This window comes from Microcaecilia unicolor, chromosome 13 (assembly GCF_901765095.1).
Source record: "Microcaecilia unicolor chromosome 13, aMicUni1.1, whole genome shotgun sequence".
Lineage (NCBI taxonomy): Eukaryota > Metazoa > Chordata > Amphibia > Gymnophiona > Siphonopidae > Microcaecilia > Microcaecilia unicolor.
Window position 1 is genome coordinate 63,681,428 of NC_044043.1, and position 21,774 is coordinate 63,703,201.

General features: G+C 45.0%; 1 protein-coding gene across 1 annotated transcript; it reads right to left on the bottom strand.

The window, feature by feature from the left end:
* Positions 1 to 123: 123 nt before the first annotated feature.
* On the bottom strand, positions 124 to 18,050 carry DRAXIN (dorsal inhibitory axon guidance protein). Its single transcript, XM_030186101.1, has 7 exons — positions 17,704 to 18,050; positions 17,639 to 17,667; positions 15,352 to 15,506; positions 9,547 to 9,658; positions 4,793 to 4,873; positions 4,104 to 4,193; positions 124 to 524 (listed from the first exon to the last, which is right to left on the bottom strand). Exons 1-7 carry the CDS (start codon positions 18,048 to 18,050, stop codon positions 412 to 414), a joined length of 927 nt encoding a protein of 308 aa, XP_030041961.1. The 3' UTR covers positions 124 to 411.
* Positions 18,051 to 21,774: the final 3,724 nt, after the last annotated feature.

Genomic DNA, 21,774 nt, shown 5'->3' on the forward strand with positions numbered 1-21,774 from the left:
TCTGCCCTAAAGAAAGGGTCAGGTCCTGCAGCGTCCCAGTTTACATAGACCTGTCTGCACATCCCTCCTCCTCAGCCTCTCCATGTCCCTACCCCCTCATGATCTGTGAGTTGGTTTTGTGTTTTCATATCCCCCCTCACACTGCTGCTTCTGCAGACTCTGCTGCACTCAATCTGCTTTCACCCCTCCTTTCCCCTCTATCTGCTGCTCTTTCTCTCTTTAGCTTTCACCTAGCTCCCCTACATTCCCTCCCCCTGCTGATTTCATTAATGAAGGCTTCTCTCATGCAGTTAAAGCATACTTTAGACCTGGGAGCTTGCAGCTGGAATCATGTAAACATTGCTGTTTCTCTTGTTCTCTAACTGTGCTATATGTCCTGTGCAGGCTGCCTCAGGAGTCTTCAAAGAATGTCTAGACAGTAATAAACGATCCCTGGTCACTTGTTATGGATTCTGGTTCTACACAGCGCCCCTTCCTTCGTCTAACTTTTCCATTCCGGTGAAATTTGGCATAGCAGCGGAGTCCTAACAAAAGAAAGATACAAATATCTCTTAGACCATTCTGGAGAAGAAAAATATAAGAACATAGAAGTGAAAATTAAAAAAAAAAATTCTTCCTGTTTTTTTTTTTTTTTTACAAAGTTTTGTTCTTATCAACATTTGTACTTCCTTTTAAAATATATTGAACAACAACAAAAAAAAAGAAAGAACATGTGAGTGAATATATGACTAAAAGAATACGGGGCTCATTTTCAAAAGAGACAAATGTCTAAAAAATGCATAAAGCAACATTTGGACATTTTTCTCACCAAAACATCCAAATCGGTATTTTCAAAACCCATCTTGGAGATGTTTATTTATGCAGTTAGTCTGCAATGCATCCAAATCTCAAGGGGGCATGTCAGGTCGTGTTAAGGGTGGAATTTAGGTGTTCCTAAGATTTGGACGTTTTTAGCCATAATAGAACAAAACAAAAACATCCAGGGCTATAAGCTGAACTTGAGAGTGAGAGACTAGCCCAGAAGTGAATGAGACCCAGCCGGAGGGTGCTAGCATAGAGCATGGGCCCAGGTGCAGGCGAGTCTGGGCAGTGCTGGGCAGACCCTTCAGATGGCCGCAGGGTAACTCCAGGCAGGTTCTAGGCATTTCATGACTGTCAGAGAATACTGTTTGACAGAGAGGGTGATAGATGCCTGAAATGCCTTCCTGCGGAAGGTGGTGGAGATGAAAACAGTAACAGAATTCAAAAATGCTGCACTAAAGAATCCTGTATGGAAGGCACGGAACCAAACAAGCGTAGAAGTGATTACATAGCAACATCAGTAATTGAGAAACAAAGCTAGTGCTGGGCAGACTTCTATGGTCTTTGCCCTAATCATGGCTGGAGAGATTTGGGTGCGGATCCCGGCGCTAAGTGCTATTCAATAAACAGTGCCCAAGCGTTTAGCATTCATTTTTTCCTGGCCTATATTTGGGGGCCATTGAATGAATTTAGCCCTCTATGTGCACATGTGGTTGCAAAATGTTACAAAAGCTCTTTTCTGCATGTAAATTAGTATTTACACACAGAAAAAGCTTTATAAAGCTATCTTTACATGTACTGTTAACCACCTAGATCAGTTTTCTACTGGACGGGACTGTATATGTAATATCTATTCTGCCTAGAATATTGTGATAGTGCGGAATATACACTTTTCATAAATAAATAAACAAACATACCGGTAGTGGGAGGCAGGGATAGTGCTGGGCAGACTTATACGGTCTGTGCCAGAGCCAGTGGTGGGAGGTGGGACTGGTGGTTGGGAGGCGGGGATAATGCTGGGCAGACTTATACGGTCTGTGCCAGAGCCGGTGGTGGGAGGCGGGAATAGTGCTGGGCAGACTTATATGGTCTGTGCCCTGAAAAAGACAGGTACAAATCAAGGTAAGGTATACACAAAATGTGGCACATTTGAGTTATCTTGTTGGGCAGACTGGATGTACCATGCAGGTCTTTTTCTGCCGTCATCTACTATGTTACTATTTTATGTTACAATCCAGCTTATTTTTGAAAGAGAAAGACGCTCATATTTCGACCCAAATCAGGAGATGGGCGTCTTTCTCCCGTGGGCGAACAAATCGGTATAATCGAAAGCCGATTTTGGTCGTCTTCAACTGCACTCCATCGCAGGAACGAACAAAGTTGTTGGGGGCGTGTTGGAGGCGTGGCGAAGGCGGGACTGGGGCGTGGTTATCGGCCGAGGAGAGATGGGCGTTTTTAGCTGATAATCGAAACAAGAAGGGCGTTTTTGATGAGAAATTGGTCCGCTTTATTTGGACCCTTTTTTTTCAGGTCCAAGTCCCAAAAAAGTGCCCCAACTGACCAGATGACCACCGGAGGGAATAGGGGATGACCTCCCCTGACTCTCCCAGTGGTCACTAACCCCCTCCCACCAAAAAAAACCCACTTTACAAACTTTATTTTCCCAGCCTGTATGCCAGCCTCAAATGTCGTACCCACCTCCATGACAGCAGAATGTGTTCTATCCTCTGACAGCCTTTCCCTGGTTCTGATGCGGGTCTCAGGTGAGAGTGACACCTTTTCTGTTAAGGGCACTGCAGAGTCACATCAGCAATGCATTGTGGGTATTGGGCTCCGTGATTCCACTAGCTTGCGTTACATGCTCACGATGTTGGTAGTTGGTAGGCTCTACTCCCATGGTGCTTTTCCCTCTGCTTACTGGGTCAGAGAGTGCCCTGTTTTGTTTCTGGTAGTCCATGAGGTAGTGGCCATTTTTGTAAGACAGTTTTAGATCCCTTTCATGTGTTAGCCACGTTACAGAACTTAGTTCTTACCTTGAATGTTGCTGAAAGATGGCATTGTAGACCATTCTGCCAGCTCGGACCTACTGCTAATCTCAGTACCAGCGAGACTCGTTGCCAGTGGGGCACAACTTCTGATCTGCAGTTAACTGTGAGTAAATGTGCTTTTTCCAATAAAGGACATTTTTGGAGACATTAGTCTTCAGGTGTCAACTGGTATGCCAAGATTATACAGCAGCAACAAGTCCTAGAGGCCTGCGTGTATGCAGGTCCCTGGAGCACTTTTAGTGGGTACCGCAGTGCACTTCAGGCAGGCAGACCCAGGCCCATCCCCCCCTACCTGTAACACTTGTGCTGGTAAATGGGAGGCCTCCAAAACCCACTGTACCCACATGTAGGTGCCCCCTTCACCCCTAAGAGCTATGGTAGTGTTGTACCTTTGTGGGTAGTGGGTTTTGGGGGAGGGGGGTTGGGGGCTCAGCACCCAGGGCCTATGCATGTGGGAGCGTTGTCTGAAATCCACCACACTGACCTCTAGGGTGTCCAGTTGGTGTACTGGCATGTCAGGGGGGCGAGTGTACTACGAATCTTGGCCCCTCCCACGACCAAATGGCTTGGATTGGGACGTTTTTGAGCTGGGTGTTTTTAGTTTCCATTATCGCTAAAAAAAACAAACGCCCAGCTCGGAAAACGACTAAATCCATGGCATTTTGGTCCATACAAACCGTATTTTCGAAGCGGAAGATGGACGCCCATTTTTTTTCAAAAATACGGTCTGTCCCACCCCTTCACGTACCTGTTCTCGGATATAGATGCCCATGGAGATGGGCATTCGCATTCGATTATGCCCCTCCACATTACCTACACCTGCCTCAGAGCAGGTACAAAGTTTGCATGTTTTGCAATGCTGTTTATTTTTGTTTGTGCATGTAGTTTTCATTTTTGTGATGTGGATTCATTATATATGTTTTAGAGAAGACTTCCTGTCAGATCTTTCCCTCTTTCCCCTCTGCCCCCCCTCCTTCCCTGGCATCTTCTTCTGTGCGTGTTCTTCTTTGAAGTATCTGCCAAATCTCTACCCTAGATTTCCTGTGAGAGTTACTAAAGTTGGAGCCTCTCCTAGATCTCTTCCTGGAATATCCTCCCATTGTTACCCTTGTCTGGAATCTCTGATGGCTCGTCTCCTTAGACCTTTCCCCAGGGTTTCTCTTGGGGATCTTTCCCTCAAGTCTTTAATCTAGATTGGATGAATTAAAAAATGAACTGTTTGTATATTCTGCAAAGTTTCAAGGAATCACTTACCATCTGTACACATACAATCATCATAACACTTATTATTAAGACCACGACTGTGGAGTTTGCAGATGTGTTCTCTTAAGTCACAGCAAGATCCTGCAAAAAAAGCAGATGCACAAAACCTAAGTTACACATACTCTATAGTCCTTATTTTAGAAGCATCCCCACATGTAAATGACAGCATTTAAATGTCTGGAGAGCAGTAGCGTAGCCATGGGTGGGCTCAGGTGGGCAGGGGCCCACTCACTTTGGGTTAAGGCCCACCCAGCAGCGGTGCACCCTTGCTGCAGCTGGTGGAGATTCACAAGCCCCCCCCCCCCCCCCTAGCTGAAGACCTCCTCAAAGGTGCTCAGAACTCCCTTCAACACATTCAAGTTGACAGCAGCTTTCCTATGTTGCTCAATGTTCAGTTTTTGCCCATGTATGAAAACTGAGTATTTGCCAAGTGCCAGCATCAGGTGGCACAGGAAGGCTGCTACATCTGGGCGTCTTTGAGGAGGTATTCAGCTGGGGGAAGGGCTTGTTAGCTCAGCTATTTAAACTTTTAAGTTGAGTTTGGGTGGGGAGAGCCACAAACAGTCAAATTCATATGTAGCATTTACATATAGACATTCATAAATATGAGCATTTCATACACATGCATATTTCATATCTACATATCACAAAGAGAGAGATTTTAAAAGGCTCTTTCTCACCTGGAAGGCAGTCAAGGTGATGATCGCATGCTTCCCCTAAAGCCACTGTCTCATTGCCAGTAGTTTTTTTGCGTCGTTTCTCTGCCAAAAAAATCAATTAGTGGTTCAAGACTGAGCTAGCTGTACAAAATACCTGGCCTCAAAATGCTTTGAGAAGATTGATGAGGTTCCTTTTAGCTCTTGTTGTAAAATATCTGAAATCTCGTATGTGAAACACACACACACACTTGAGCTTACTCAGTAGAAAATGTGACCTTCTAGTGCAGTAAGGACTAGATTCTACATATCGTGCTGAAAAAAAATAAGTGTTAACCGCTGTTATATAAATAGCACTCCAAGTTGGGAGCTGCTTATAGAATAGTGCCTAGTGCCAGGACCCACGCCTAACTTTTAGGATCAGGCATATTCTACAACAGTGTGCACAAATTCTTGGACCACCCATGCCCCTCCTGTGGACACCAGTGGCATAGTTACGTGGGGCCACGGGGGCCTGGGCCCCTGTAGATTTGGCCCTGGACCCCCTGCTGATGACCCTCTCGACCTCCCCTCCTGCCGCCAACCCTCCCCAGCCGTCGCCTACCTTTGCTGGAGGGAGACCCCAACCCCCGCCAGCCAAGGTCCTCTTCTTCTTGCAAAAGGGTTCCTTCTGTTTCTGACGTCCTGCATGTACAACATACAACGTGCAGGATGTCAGAAACAGAAGGAAGCCTTTTGTGAGAAGAAGAGGACCTCGGCTGGCAGGGGTTGGGGTCCTCTGCCAGCAAAGGCAGACGACGGCGGGTTGGCAGTGGGTTGGTGGCAGGAGGGGGGTCAGGCGGGTCATCGGCAGGGGGGTCCAGAGCCAAATCTACAGGGGCCCAGGCCCCCCTGGCCACATGTAGCTACGCCACTGCTTGGCATGCAAATGCAGATTTAAGCTCTATTCTATAACGGAATCTGGGCTCCCAGATGGTGTTACATCATTCGCTCTCAGCACCCTGCATTTTAGTACCCAAATGCTTATGTTTATTCCACACTTGACACACCAAAGCAATTTTGCATACACTAGTTTTGCAGGTACTTTTCTGTCCCTAATGGGCTCACAATCTAAGGTTATTTGTACCTGGGGCCAGTGGCGTAGCCAGACTGCCAATTTTGGGTGGGCCTGAACCCAAAGTGGGTGGGCACAAAATTTTCTCTGTACCCCCCCCCCCCCCCAGCAAAATTTAGTCACACTCAGATGCATTTGTCACACAGGGTAAAGTGCTGCTTTTCAGTGCATCAGATTTCAGACAATTTATTTAATAGCCTAATCCTTTTCAGTGAGCTTTCAGAGGCCAAAACCTCCTGCCTCAGGTCAGTATAATGCTGTTACAGTATCCTCTCCTGACCTAAGGAAGGAAGTATTGGTCTCTGAAACTTTAACACCATATTACTTTATCCTAAATTAAAAATAAAATTATTCTCTGTACCTTTGTTGTATGGCCATTTACTTTTTCTCACTGTGTTGCTCCCAGTCTCTAGATTCTGCTTTCCTTCGTTTTCGCTTAACTCTTCTGCCAGGGTTTCCTGGCCATTTGTCATTTTTCTCTCCTTTTTCTTTGCTTTCTTCAATATTTTTCTGCCTCTCTCTGTGTCCAGATTTAATTCATTCTTACTACCATTCTTTAATTTCCTTCATCTACTTATGGCTTTTCATCTTTTTCTCACCCTTGTTCTCCCCATGCCCCTTCCTCTTATTCTCCAATCTTTCACTACTCCCCCTTTCCATGCAGCAGCTCTCCTCTTTCTCTCCCCATCCTTCCAGTGTCTCCCCTCTCTCCCCATCCTTCCAATAGTCTCCCCTCTTTCTTTCTGCATCCTTCCATCCAGCGTCTTCCCTCTTTCTCTCCCATCCTTCTACCCATCTACCCTCTCTCCTGATCCTTCCATCTAATGTCTCTCTCCCTCCTTCTAACCAGTGTCTATCTCTCTACCCTTTTCTGTTCAGTGTCCCTTCTCTCTCCACATCCTTCCAGTCTCTCCCCTTTCTCTCTGCATCCTTCCATCCAGTGTCTCTCTCCCCATCCATCCGTTTTCCCTCTTTCTCTGCCATCCTTCCATGTTTTCCCTCTTTCTCTGCCATCCTTCCATCTTCTTCCATCTCTGTACCTCTATCTTCCTCCATGTTTAGTATCTCCTTTCTCTGTGTCCCTATATTACTCTGTCCATCTTCTCCCCTCTCTTTGTCCCCAGTGCCAATATATCTCTACCCTCTCTGACCCTACCCCATCCAGCTTCTCTCCCTCTCACTCCCTCCTCTTTCCAGCATCTGGTTTGGTTGCTTGATTTCCTGCCTCCCTCCCTCAAGCTGTAGGTTTAATATTCCCTTTTCCTTCATCTCCTTGGTCTGGTATCTCTGTTTCCCTTCCCTCTCTCCTTGTGCTGTACCAGCAGTTCTCTCCCTTCCCTCCAGTTCTCCTCCCATGTCCAGCAGCTCTCTCCCTTCCATCCAGATCCCCTCCTCCTCTTCCTCCCACAGCTCTCTCCCTTCCACCCAGATCCCCTCCTCCTCTTCCTTCAGCAGCTCTCTCCCTGCCATCGTCCCCTCCTTCTCTTCCTCCCATGTCCAGCAGCTCTTTCCCTTCCCTCCAGTCCCTTCTTCCCTTGTTCAGCAGCTCTCCAACCCCTTCCTCCTCTCCCTCCCATGTCCAGCAGCTCTCTCCCTTCCATCCAGTCCCCTCCTCCTGTTCCTCCCATGTCCAGGAGCTCTCCCCCTTTCCTCCAGTCCCTTCTTCCTGTTCCTAGCTTGTCCAGCAGCTCTCTCCCTTCCATCCAGCCCCTTCCTCCTCTCCCTCCCATGTCCAGCAGCTCTCTCCCTTCCATTCAGTCCCCTCCTCCCCTTCCTTCAGGGGCTCTCTCCCTTCCATCGTCCCCTCCTTCTCTTCCTCCCATGTCCAGCAGCTCTCTCCCTTCCCTCCAGTCCCTTCCTCCTCTTCCTCCCTTGTCCAGCAGCTCTCTAGCCCCTTCCTCCTCTCCCTCCCATGTCCAGCAGCTCTCTCCCTTCCATTCAGTCTCCTCCTCCTCTTCCTCCCATGTCCAGCAGCTCTCTCCCTTCCCTCCCTCTTCCAGAAGCTTTCCAGCCCCTTCCTCCCATGTCTAGCAGCTCTCTCCCTTCCCTCCCTCTTCCAGAAGCTTTCCAGCCCCTTCCTCCCATGTCCAGCAGCTCTCTCCCTTCTATCCTGATCCCCTCCTCCTTTTCCTCCCACCTCCAGCAGCTCTCTTCCTTCCCAGTTCCCTCTAATCCCCTTCCTCCTACAAGTCTGACTCTGTCCCTGGCAAAAGTATCCCTTCCCCCCTCCCCCCCAACCAACCACAAATCCAGCACTTACTGTTCCAGGCCCACCCATCCAAATCCTTCATCGCTGTCGCTGCCTTTTCTCCCGCGGCTTCCGGGAGGCAGCGATCAGCGTTACCTGTCAGTGCCTGCCCTGAAATTGGGCTTCTCTTCTCCCCAGGCTTCGCTTCGCCCCGCTCCTTTCTTCGCTCGTCGCGCTGCACTGCTATTCAAACAGGCAGCTCCGCTCCTCTCTGCCGCGTCTATCTGGCCCTACTAAACAGGAAGTGCATCAGAGGGCCGGATAGACGCGGCAGAGAGGAGCGGAGCTGCCTGTTTGAATAGCAGTGCAGCGCGACGAGCGAAGAAAGGAGCGGGGCGAAGCGAAGCCTGGGGAGAAGAGAAGCCCAATTTCAGGGCAGGCACTGACAGGTAACGCTGATCGCTGCCTCCCGGAAGCCGCAGGAGAAAAGGCAGCGACAGCGATGAAGGATTTGGATGGGTGGGCCTGGAGGGAAAGTGGGTGGGCCTGGGCCCGTCCAGGCCCACCCGTGGCTACGCCCCTGCCTGGGGCAATGGAGGGCCAAGTGAGTCACCCAGGGTCACAAGGAGCTGCAGTGGGAATTGAACCCAGTTCCCTAGGATCTCAGGCCCCTGTACTAGCCATTAGGTTGCAGTGGGATTTGAACCCAGTTCCCCACCCACTGCACTAACCACTCATGGTTATCCTGAAAACCTGACTGGCTGGGGGGGGGGGGGCCTCCTGGACCAGGCTTGGGAACCACTGGCATAGGCAGGTCTGCATGTAAGCCCTAATTAGTGCCAGTTAACGTCAATCATTTATTATTAATGGCTTATTAATTAATTCGTTTCTGCATAGGTCTGGGATCTGTGCCCAAATATGGACAACCTTTATAGAATCCAAAGGTTAGCGTGTAAATTTATGGACGGGTCTCACATTTAGGCATGTAACTGTGTCACATGTAGACGTGCATTTGCACCTGCTATTGATATGGCCTAAGTGGGTGGGTCTAAATATTGGTGCATAAATGTCAACTTATTTTAGTATTTTATAACAGAATCTGGATTCCCAGATGCCATTACAGAATTAGTGTTTAGCTATAGAATTGCCCCTTAAAAGCCCACATTTTGTTTTGCAATTTATTATTATTTTTGACACTGACTTGGAAACTGTAACTTGAATGAGAGAGGTAAATTATTATATTTGATGGTTGAATAGTTATAATCTTCACTGTGTATATAATACTGCTTTCCAATATTCAGTATTATATTTTTAGATTTGACCATCTCTTCTCTTTGGATTGGTCCAAGTGTAGGTAGCCTTTGGCCACTGTTTTTTTTTAATCACTTGGGATTCCATATCAGAAGTTATCAGTTACAAGGAATAGTGCAAGAGGATATGGTGCTTCACATGATATAAGACTTAGTGGAAAATTACCTTTTTTGTTATCTAATGGCCAAGATTCTGGCTTTAAGTCCTCATAATCTGTCCAGTCAAACAATGTCATGTCGAGAGTGGGCATTACATCTCCATCTTTCCTGCGATGAACCTACAGTTGACAATGAGAGAAAGAAACCATGTATCTCTCACAGTTTTAATATATGTGGGTAGATGTGTGCATAAATTCATATTTGCATGTGTGAATATCCTAGTTCTTGCATTATTTGAAGAAAATATGTTGACCTTTTGTCAGACTCATCCTCTAGGCTAGCTCTTTGGGTCAAGAATTCAGCAATCTCTTCCCTTTTCATCAATGAGGCAGAACACTTGTGTACTACTTACATGTTTTATTTATAGATTTATGTATGTGTTTTACCATGGGCTTGTAATTAACAACGTTCCATGACTACCATATAGCCCTTGTACACAACTAGTCCAAAGCACAGGCATAAACAGTAACATTCCCTAGATACAGCTTTCCTGCCCCACCATGGTAAAAACTATAGGCTTTAAACAGCAAACCTCCTGGTCTTTGCACAATTTAATTCATTTTCCAAAAAGGCAATAAATCTTCCCTTTTTACAACGTGTCTGACTTTCTATTGCACAGACTAGGGCCTTTAATATGCCAGCTTACTTACTCTTTCAGCTCCTTAACTACAGCTCTTGGGCTCTTTGTCACAGATATCAGACTCAATGTTAATCAAACAGGACAGTATTTCTCCTGGGCCCCTCATCAATCATATTCTTAGTCCACAAATAGCCCTCTGGCTTTAAGACAGACTGAATATCTAATGGCACTGCAATTACCTCTTCTAGCTTGTCTGTTCCCCCAGAACAGATATTTTAAGTACTACAATTACTATTTATCATTTCTATAGCGCTACTAGACATACACAGCGCTGTACACTGGACATAAACAGACACTCCCTGCTCGAAAGACCTTGCAATCTAACTAGGACAGAGAAACAGGACAAATAAGGGAGTTACAAAGGTGGGAATGATAAAAATGGGTGCTGAACAAGTGAGTAAGGATTAGGAGTTAAAAGCAACATCAAAAAGTTGGGCTTTTAGCCTAGATTTGAAGACAGCCAGAGATGGAGGTTGACGTACAGGCTGAGGAAGTTTATTCCAGGTATATGGTGCAGCAAGATAAAAGGAACGGAGTATGGAGCTAGCAGTGGAGGAGAAGGGTACAGGTAAGAGAGATTTACCCAGTGAACGGAGTTCCCGGGGAGGAGTGTATGGAGAGATAAGAGTGGAAAGGTACCGAGGAGCTGCAGAGTGAATGCACTTGTAAGTCAATAAGAGGAGTTTGAACTATATGCAGAAACGAATAGGGAGCCAATGAAGTGACTTGAGGAGAGGGCTAATATGAGCATAGCGACATTGGCGGAATATAAGTCATGCAGCAGAATTTTGAACAGATTGAAGGGGAGAGAGATGGCTTAGTGGGAGGCCTGTGAGAAGCAGGTTGCAATAGTCTAAGCGAGAAGTGATAAGAGTGTGGATAAGGGTTCTGGTAGTGTGCTCAGAAAGGAAAGGACAAATTTTGGTGATATTATAGAGAAAGAAATGACAGGTTTTAGCAGTCTGTTGAATTTGTGCAGAGGAGTCGAAGATGATCCCAAGCCATAGTAAAGCATTCACCTAGTAACCTTGGAGTCAAGACTGTTCACAGCAAACAATGTCAACTTCCCAAACATCGACTATTCCTTAATCCAAAATATATAGCAAAATTCATGTTCCTACCTCATTTCAAGGTCTGACAATTAAGCCCAGAATTCTACCTTTACATGTCCCTCCTGAACCATGCTATAGCTTTGCTGGTCATTCCTTCTACATCTCTACAAATAGTCTGGGTTTTTGTTCCTTTCACTGGCAGACTGCAAATGAACTCCAGATCTCAGTTACCTTCACCTGTATCCTAAGCCCTTGTTGCTTCCTCTTTACAGCTCAGACTGCTTGTCTCCTATATGACCTTGCTTTCTGGCACTTCAGGACTCCCAGGGACTATATTTCCCAGAATTCCTATGAACTCAGCTTCTTCCAGAGCTCTATATTCTCCGGTGCTCCCTCTAGCCAAACTGATGCATAACCAGAAACACATTGCCTAGTATTTCACACCTTGATATGCATAAATAATTCTCTCTGTCTCTCTATATCAAACATATAAATGGCAAGTGACCGTACTCACTTGCAAATGCGCAGTATAGACTTCCCTCTCTGTCCCGCCCTCGTGTCAAGACGTCATGACGTCAGAGGGTGGAACAGAGAGGGAAACGGAGTCGATTTGTCGGATGCTGCCGCTGCCGCCTGGAAAGGAACATCGCGCGAAAGAACCTCCACCCTCCCCCCATCCCCGCCACCTCTCCCGCCCCCCTCCGTATCGGGCCCCCTGCACTGACCTGACAGCGCCTCTCACCTCCGTGTGGAAGCGCTGCAGGCAGCAGCAGAGCGATCTGTTGCTGCCTGTAGCGCTTTCACACAGAGGTGAGAAGCACTGTCAGGTCAGTGCAGGGGGCCCGGCATGGAGGGGGGAGGGAGCGGCAGCGGGGATTGGGGGGAGGGCAGGGGGGGAGAGGCCATGGTTGCTGGACTTGGGGTGAGAGCAGGGCACAGAGGAGGGTTGCTGGACATGGGGGGAGGGGGGGAGGCCAAGGGAAAGAGGAGGGTCGCTGGATATGGGGGGGAGGATCGGTGGACGGGGTGAGGCCAGGGGAGAGAGGAGGGCTGCAATACTCGCCCGTTTTTACGGGCTTAACGGCTAGTATATATATAAGTAACAGTATGGCTCTGTTACTGGAGGGTGGCATGTGCAGGTGCACACTGCCCCAAGGATTAGTTTTGGGAGTGTTTGGCAGTGTTGGGCACATATATGAAAGTGGCAGGTCAGCGGCAGGCTGAGTCAGAGTAGCCACAAAGGGAAGAGGCCAAGGTAACTTGGCAGTGGAGGAGCAACATAATGGTTAGTGCAGTGTCTTGAGAATCTGGGGGACTGGGTTTAATTCCCACTGCAGCTTCTCGTGACTGGGCAAGTCACTTAGGGGCCCTTTTACTAAAGGGCTGGCGTGCGGCAGTGCGCTTGCCGCATGCCAATCCGCAACTACTGCCGGGCTACCAGAGGAGTCTGGCAGTAGTTCACACCCTCAGCGCACACCATTTCTGGCGCTACAAAATATTTTCTACACTGGGATAGTGTGGGAACCATTACTGCCACGTCACTGGGTGGCAGTAAGTGCTTCCCCCCCCCCCCCGCCCCCGAAATGTCCACGTGGCAAGTGGTTCACTTACCACACATACATTTCAGTCTTTTACACGCTGTGGTAAAAGAGGGCCTCAGTGTTCATCAAAAACACATGCTGATGCCAGTGCAGGCCCTCTTTTACTGCAGCTTAGTAAAAAGGACCCCCTAACCCTCCCTTGCCCCAGGTACAAAACGTAGATTGTGAGCCCACTAGGGACAGAGAAATTACCTGGATATAAAATATGTAAACCAGTGGCGTTCCTAGGGGGGGGGTGCGGTCCGCCCTGGGTGCACGCCGCTGGGGGGGGGGGGGGGTGCCTGTCCGTCATTTGTTCCATGCTCCCTCTGCCCCGGAACAGGTTACTTCCTGTTCCGGGGCAGAGCGGGAGCATGGAACGAACGACGGACAGGCGCATGCGGCACCCCCCCAGCGGCGTGCACCGGGGGGGGGTTCTTTCGCTGGGGGAGTGTCCTTTCGCCAGGGGGGTCGCGCTGCATCCGGGGGGGGGGCGCTGCACCCGTGGGGCGGGGCGCATCGGCGATCCGCCCCAGGTGTCAGCCCCCCTAGGAACGCCACTGATGTAAACTGCTTTGGTTATACCACCGAAAGGTGGTTTATCAAATCCATGACCCTTTACCCTTTCTTCCGTAGGCCAATCATAGCAGCTGCAGGGGAATAATGCCCAATCTTGGAGCTGTGGAGAAAGGAGGCCTTCAGAGGGAACTAGGCAGACCAGTGCAGGAGGAGACACTGAGAAAAAATGTGAGTGCTGGGGGGCTGGGGGTGGAGAGTGACTGCAGGGGCTAGGGTTGATGGCGATCTGGAGGACAAAAAGTGACAGTTGGGGTGGAGAGAGAAAAGCTACTTGGAGAAGCTGGAGGTGTGGAGGGAGTGACTGCTGGGAGTGAAGAGAATGAGAGGGTTACCTGGGTATCTGTGGCAAGCTGATATATATATGTAATAGTAGTACTACTTTTTCTATTTCTATTTATCTATTGTCATAAATATATTCAACACCCTACAAGTTAATAAGACATAACATAACTTACATTATGACATCTTGATAAGAAAAAAAAAACCTGTGAGCTGAGCGGGATTTGTCTTGATGTATAAAGATTTGATTATTTTGTTTTTGACTATTGAATAATCTGATAAAGATATTAGTTAGAGCTATTAAGTTGCTTTTTTTTTAATATTTGAACCTCAGCTAATCTTTTTCCTGCTACTAAAGATGAAAGGTTCTCTTCTAATGGACTGTCATTTTTTCTTTATAATATTTAGCCATATGGGGCAATGCAATAAAGAACTGTTTCCTAAGAAAAGTCAGCAGCAGACTTCTTTGTATTGGAAATACCATTTTTTACTTTTAAATATAATTGCCAGTTATTAAGTACAATTTGAATATGAGCACACTGGCATATAAGAATGAACATGGGTAACTAGTTCCAACACTGTAGATAATTGACTGGGTTATGGGAAGTATGCAAAATAGTTGTTATGAGGTTCCTTTTAGATTTTTTACTTTGATGTTTAGTTAGGAGAATAGGAATTTAGTCTGGGATTCAGATGTGGAAGTGAGACATAACAGTATAAATAAATAATATTTGTTCCTATTTATGGTTTTAGTACATGTTGATTAGATGTAGTATGGCTATATTTAATATTGTTTTATCTAAATTTATAATTGTTTTTTTATGTAATAAGACACTTATGTTTTTAAATTGTTTTTGAATGTTTCACAAATTTTATTATACCTCTGATGCAGGCGGAGACTGAAACATGGTTGCATTTGGTGTCTGGTCATCTTTAAGCAATAATTAAATTTGTAAAGTCATACTGCCTTGGGTGCTTTCTGTCTTCTCTGGCTTTAGAATCCCTGCCCAAAAAACACAAAAGGAGTAGAAACAGACCAATGGACATAAAAAAAAATGATAAAAATAGGAAAAACTGCATTTCGGTCTCCACCTGCATCAGAGGTATAAATAAAATCTGTAGTGTTTTACATGTACAGTAACAAAGTGGTTTATAATATTAGAAGAAAGTACAAAGAATAGAAGAAGAGAATAGAAAAGATCCCTGGTTTGGACAGATGTGGGGAGACAAGGAGCAATGACATAGTAAAATACAAATAATCAGAATTCTTTAAAACTGAACTCATTCAAGGCCTATCACCTACTTCCCAGGGTTGCCACAAGGGCAACTGTAAAGTTATGAATCTGAGCATCCAAGCCAACCCTTGTTCAGGGCATAGTTTGTCTAGCAACTGGTCTGCCCCACACCTTTACCCCTCAGGCTTCAGAAAGGCATAGATGTTGCAAAATATATGTACTGATATGTACTGTATGTGCTTGATTCAGTCTCATGCCTCAGTCCTGATTTCTAAAACATACCCAGGTAAAACTGTGTGAACATTGTCCTTCCCATATCTCTAATAAGATCCAGTAAACAGTACAGGCTTTAGAAATATTCCTGGTTTGTGACAAGGAGATCCAAAGAAAGTGGCGATATAGAGTCACACATGTCTCTTAACTACACCATAATAGCAGCATTTTTACCTGGGGCCGAGGAGATACTGCTGATGATCCTTCAGTGGAAGCAGCAGTCTGGCCGATATGATTGGTGGGTATGTCACTTACAGCAGTTCCTTCACGTACGATGTTCTGACTCTGCTTTTCCAAAACTGATGGATCTTTAAGCAGAGAAATGTGATCTAGATCAGAAGCAGTGTCTGAGACAGGTATTATAAAAAAAATACACATTCAGTCCTCTAGTCCTTCTCTGCCATACACATAATTTATTTATTTATTTATTTATTGCATTTGTATCCCACATTTTCCCACCTATTTGCAGGCTCAATGTGGCTTACAGAGATCTGTTATGACATTGCCATTCCAGGGTGTCAGATACAACTGGTGATGCCAAGAGATAAGGATGGGAAAGAAGTTCTAAAAAAATAGATATAGAGAGATGACTTTCAATAATCTTTCAGAGGGCAATTCTATAAACAGCTGCCTGGTTTTAGGAAGGGATGGGCAGCCAGAAAATGTTCATTTTCCCATGTCGTTGGGGGCATTTCCATTTTGTTGGGAGTTCCTCCCCCCTTTTGTTATCACAGGAGACAATACAAAATTAAAATTTTCTGACCCACTACCTGGGGCACCCATGCCCCCCTCCCTCCCTCCCCACCAAGCCCCAACAGTCTGGCCCTCCTTCTCCACATCTATCACTTACAGCCACCCCTCTCCATGAGACACTTCAATCCATGGTGGTCCAGTAGGGATCACTGGGACAGGAGAGATGCTTATCCACTTCTGCCCATGATGTGGCCACATCTAATGTGGTGGCTGTGACTATTTACTCTAGTTTTGTGAGAGTTGGAGGGCGGGAATTGGAAGAGGTGGCTGTAAAGAAGGGCACTTAGAAGATAGGGTTTGGAGCATGTGTGTGTGTGTGGGGAGGGGGAGGGGGGTGCTGTCATTTGCAAACAAAACTCTATCCAGCAACAAAAAAAAAGAGGAAATATTGTTTTGACATTTCCTCTGTCATTGTTAACAACTGCCCATTCCTAATTTTAGATGGCAAAAAAAATGTGTAGACGCCAATATTCCAGTCATTACATGTGTATGTGAATACCTATATGTAGAAGTAGGCTCCTAGTTGCGGTGGGCATTTACATGGGTGGACTTTGAGTGCATAGATTATGAAATTGTATAATCTACGCACGTTTTACAATCTAGGCATAAGAATGTACAACAGCTCTCTGATTGGTGTAAATGTCTGCACCTGTGAAGTAGGCATACATAAGGTGACTTAGGTGGCCAAAAAGTGGCCAGCAGTAGTTTTAGCGCATGGGTTTCCCACATGCTCCAGCCACTTTTTAGCGTGGCTCTAAAATGGCCAAATTTCAATTACATCCATTAATAGCCACACGCTAATTTCCAAATTAGCATGTAGCCATTACCACCTGAGCCCCTGCCTCCTCCTATTTAGCAGGCAGTAAAGGGTCCCCACCCCCTGCACTAGGAAATAAAAATGATGTCCCACGTGCTACCTGTGTGGTAGCCCTACTGCACCTTCATAAAAGGGCCCATTAGACTAGCATTTTATAAAGACAATTAGATGCCTACTTTTCTTTAGAGAACAGACTTCAAATAAGCGCTTTCCTAGTACCTAAATCTAGGAACCACCCCCTTATAAAATAAGCCTTCACATGCCCCCCCCCCCCCAGTCTTTCTCTGCAATGCACAACTCTTGCACAGAACCCATAAGGCCTTATTTTGAAATGACTTTAACTATAGAAACATCTTTATTGAATAAGGCCTATAGTCAGATAACTTAGTAAGAATCCTTCATTTTTAATTCATTGTAGTTATATTACAGAGGATCTCTTCACCATTTTCACTGATGTTTCTTAAGACTGATAAAAAACAAAAGATACATATAAAAATCACTTCTCTTTAGCCTGTACATGTAGTGGCATATAACATGCATCTTTTCCCTCTGTCTGATTTTCTTTTAGAAGAATCCACATTAATTTGCCCTTCCCTTAACTTTACCCCTTTATAGGTGGGTTTTTGTGTGCCTAGACAATTGCTACTTATGCGCCTATGTCCAGGCTCCAATACCTGCACAAGCACCTATGTTTGAATTATTGTGTACATGTGTGCGTGTTCTACCTGGTGATCTCACAGTACTGTGGTATGACTTTTCAGAGCTGGCTTGTGTGTGTTTACCATGCCACATGATGATCTCACCCTAATATTGTACATCTGTTTGAAGCTGACTTGAGTTGCTGCTTGTGGACATGTGTAAGAGACCTATATTACTCCGATTCGGACTCACCTCTATACTGCTTCATCTGGTGCTTGTGACTGAGGTGTTTGTGCTTCTGGTTTGGCCCTGGAGACTGATTCTCCCTTTCAGGATGCAGAAATTCTGCACCCGTAAGAGAAACCTTGTCCATTTCCTCCCGGACTGAATAATCTTTTGGTAGCCATGGACTCTTTACTATGGGCCCCTGGGCTCTGGAGGATGGGCCACGAGACCTGCTGTTCTTCAATATACCCTGTTTGTAGCGATGGCCCCGGCGGTGGTGCTCTAACCACAGCTCTTGCTTTTGAGGGTTCTTTCTTTCTGAGATTTTTCTGGGCTTTTGAGTCGCAGGCTCCAGGGACCACACCTGAGTGATGTCATGAATCATCAAAATAAAGAAGAACAAAACAGGAAAGACGGAACTGGAAGGAAAGATCCTCATTGTGACCACCTGACCTAAAAAGAAACAAAAGAGAAAAGTTTAGCTAATGCTTTTGGCATACAAAGAATTATCCCCGCATGTTCTTCCCGAATTCCTTTACAAACTCAGAATACTTGTTCCCCATATCCTCTCCCAAGGCGGCAAATCCTGTTCTAATTATCTGGGGCACTGGATATGTGGTCAAAGAATTTGTAGATCCTGTCACCTCACCTACTCCTCAAGTTCTGATATATTCCCTCAGTAAAGTGAAGGAAACAAGAAATGTGGAGGCCCTCTGTGTGCTGTAATGATTCATTCCTGAGTGCAGAGAAAAATGATGGTGTAGATATGAAGCCTAAATAAATATGTATTCACAGATATGAACAGATATTACCAGAAGGGAGGAATTTCTTCCATGCAAGGCCTATGGGGAAGGGGGAAAGGTGGAAAGAATGACCATTTTAATAACTATGCTACAATGTGAGATAATTGGCGAGGACAAGCAGAAGCATTTTTCGCTGTTGTGGTCAACCCTTTTTTTTCTCTATTAGGCAATATGCTGCCACTCCAGGGGTTTCTGTGGTTATTCATAACTGTAACATGCACTATGGTCCTATACAGATAAGCAAATCTACTTTCAGCATTGTTCAGAATCTGTTTTCTCCTAGTCCAAACCTTTTTGAAAAGGCCCGACAATAAAGCCAGTGTAACAACAATGTGTGGGAGTAGATAGAGTCTCCCCATCTCTGATTTTGGCTCCAACTTGCACTCACAGTCCCAGGCTCTTCAGTTCCCCTACTTTTTCCTGTATGTAGGACTTGCTGTTTTATCTAACAGTGGTGTTCCTTTCTGTTTTTATTATTGCTTTTATTGTTAACCGATGTAACCAAGAGATTGTAATGACAGTATATCAAATCCAGAATAAACTGTAACAGGAAGAGAACGTTTTGCCCCTCCCACAAATTGCATTGCATTTCTATTACTCAGCTAAAGCCAACATATGTCAATAACTGGCAGATGAACCCAACTGAGTCAGGACAGGTAATTAACTAGATAAATCCTTATAGAGCTAAGGCAAGCTCATCAATGACTAGATTGTAGTGCAGGAGTATTGTATGCTAGCAGTTAGAGCAGTAGACTAAAACCAGACAAGCCAGAATTAAAATCCCATCATATTCCTTGTGATCTTGGTCGTATCACTTTCCTTTACTCATTGCTTGTATTCTGTCCACACTAAATCTTAGGTTGAAGAGAACCAGCAAGAAAATCTGGAATGTACATGCAATATAATTCTATATTATCCAGTCAATAAAATATCAACTTAACCCTCCATTGTCTCATCTACAGACTTTAGACTTTGAGCCCACAGGGGATAGAAAAATACCTACCATACCTGAATGTAGCTCACTTTGAGCTTCTACTGAAAAACATGTGAGCTAATTAATAACAGGTTTTTGTCTCTGCTAGTAAGTTTCTCTAGATAATAGCTCCACTGAGCTCTTTTGTCTTGTGAAGGGCAATTTTATAAAACGCACCAAAATTACGGCACCAGTTCTGTGCCAGAATTTAGAGAATAATGGCATTTACATGCGGGATTGGCGCCCTTGATATGCGTATAAGTGCTAGGTGCTATTCTGTAAATATGGCACGCATGTAGCTTTGCATGAAAATGCAAATAGGCTGTACCTATGAATGGAGCATGGGCATGTCATGAGTGTTCCACCTAGCGACATGCATGAGTTATGCATGTTGCAATATGCACTTAAGTACGGCAATATACCCTTGTCATTGACATGGCCTAAACAGTTGCACCTAGATATCAGCACACCAAGTCCACTTCATGCTAGTATTCTATACCGTGTTAGGCACACCCTAGTTATAGAAATGGCACTACATGCATCCCTTTCCGATGCCTATATTTTGGTGCAACCTTATAGAATTGCCATCATAGACATTACTCATGGAATAATGACTCAATGTTTCACTTTTTCAAAAAGTACAAAGACCAGGAGACACTCAATGAAATTACATGGACATATTTTTAAAACAAATAGGAGGAAATATTTTTTTCACTCAAAGAATAGTTTAGCCATGGAACTTACTGCAGAGGTTGTAACTGTGGTTAGCGTATCTGGGTTTAAAAAAGGTTTGGACAAGTTCCTGGAGGAAAAGTCCATAGTCTGCTATTGAGATGGACATGGGGGAAGCCACTACTTGCCCTGGGATTGGCAGCATAGAATGTTGCTACTATTTGGGTTTCTGCCAGGTACTTGTGACCTGGATTGGCCACCATTGGAAGCAGAATACTGGGCTAGATGGACCATTGGTCTGACCCAGTATGGCTATTTTTATGTTCTTAAGAATAGAACAGTGAAGACTCTTAAACTTGTCCAGAAAAGGAGCAGGTGAAGTGGAATGGGTAGAGCTGAATCACTTGTTTACTCTTTCCAAAAATACTAGGACTAGGGGGGCATGCAATGAGGCTACCAAGTAGTACATTTAAAACAAACCAGAGAAAATATTTATTCACTCGGTGTGTAATTAAACTCTGGAATTCATTGTCAGAGAATATGATAAAAGCAGTTAACTTAGTAGGCTTTTAAAAAGGTTTGGATAATTTCCTAAAAGAAAAGTCCATAAGCCATTATTAAGAAGGACTTGGGAAAATCCACTGCTTATTTCTAGGATAAGCAGAATAAAATCTGTTTTACTGTTCAGGGATCTTGTCAGTAACTTGTGACCTGAATTGGTCACTGTTGGAAACAGGATACTGGGCTTGATGGACCTTTGATCTGTCCCAGTATGACATTGCTTATGTTCTTATGTAAGTACTGTAGCAGAAATAATGGACTGTTCAACTTCCCTGAAGTTTTTATGCATGTGTTACAGTGAAAAGCCTCTGACATCAGACAAAGCAGAGAGACTTCTTAAATCAAGCACACTAACAATGAGTCAATGAGAAGAGACACTTATAAAATAATTAAACAAGGAGTTCCTGGAAGCCCCTTCTATTTCACTGCTGCACTGATAAGTTCATTAATGGAAGGCAGAGATTGTCCACAGCTTTGAACAAAAGACAGCTGTGAGGAAACTGACCATCAAGGAAACAAGGAAAATGGACAAGGTTTTTTTTTTCTGATTCCGATTCAAGAAACTTTGTTGGCATGACAATTGTGGATGTGTTGCCAACTCAATACAAAAGTGGTAATAAGAAAGAATTACAAAGTACAGAATAGACAGAACAAAGACAATTCTAGAATTCTGGTGAAGTATGTTTATGGCCTGCTGGGCCAAGTGAAGTCCAAGTTCCGAATGCAAATGAAGATAATTAATCACCAGCATTGTTCGTCTTTGATTTTCCCCCATTGCTATATATCCTGCTGTCTTGCAGGCCTAGAAATAGAAGTTCTTCTCTTCTTGGTTTGCCAGACTAGCAGCTCAGCAACTATGGTCACACTGGAAGCTTGTCAGTACAACCGCGGAACTTGGCAAGCTCTACCTAGTCTGCTCTGAGAAAAGAAACCTGAGGGCAGATGGTGACCTCACAACTGAGTTTGATCAGTCTTGGAAACTAACATTCACTGCAAGAAGCAGTTCACCTACAGCAGGCAAATTCAAAGAACTTATGGTGGCAAACGTTTTAACAGCAAATAGAGAAATGAATGCTTTACTAAAGTAATGTATTGGACACATATTAAAACATCTTTCTTAGTAAACCAAGCCAATAAGCTTCAGACTCATTACT

Excerpts from the sequence above, each read along its gene's own strand:
- DRAXIN (XM_030186101.1), bottom strand. The coding sequence starts at position 18,050 with ATGAGGATCTTTCCTTCCAGTTCCGTCTTTCCTGTTTTGTTCTTCTTT. Across the intron at positions 15,507-17,638 it reads CCAGATGAAGCAGTATAGAG|ATCACATTTCTCTGCTTAAA; the intron begins GTGAGTCCGAAT and ends CTTCTGATCTAG. Across the intron at positions 9,659-15,351 it reads CAGTATCTCCTCGGCCCCAG|GTTCATCGCAGGAAAGATGG; the intron begins GTAAAAATGCTG and ends TGTCAACTGTAG.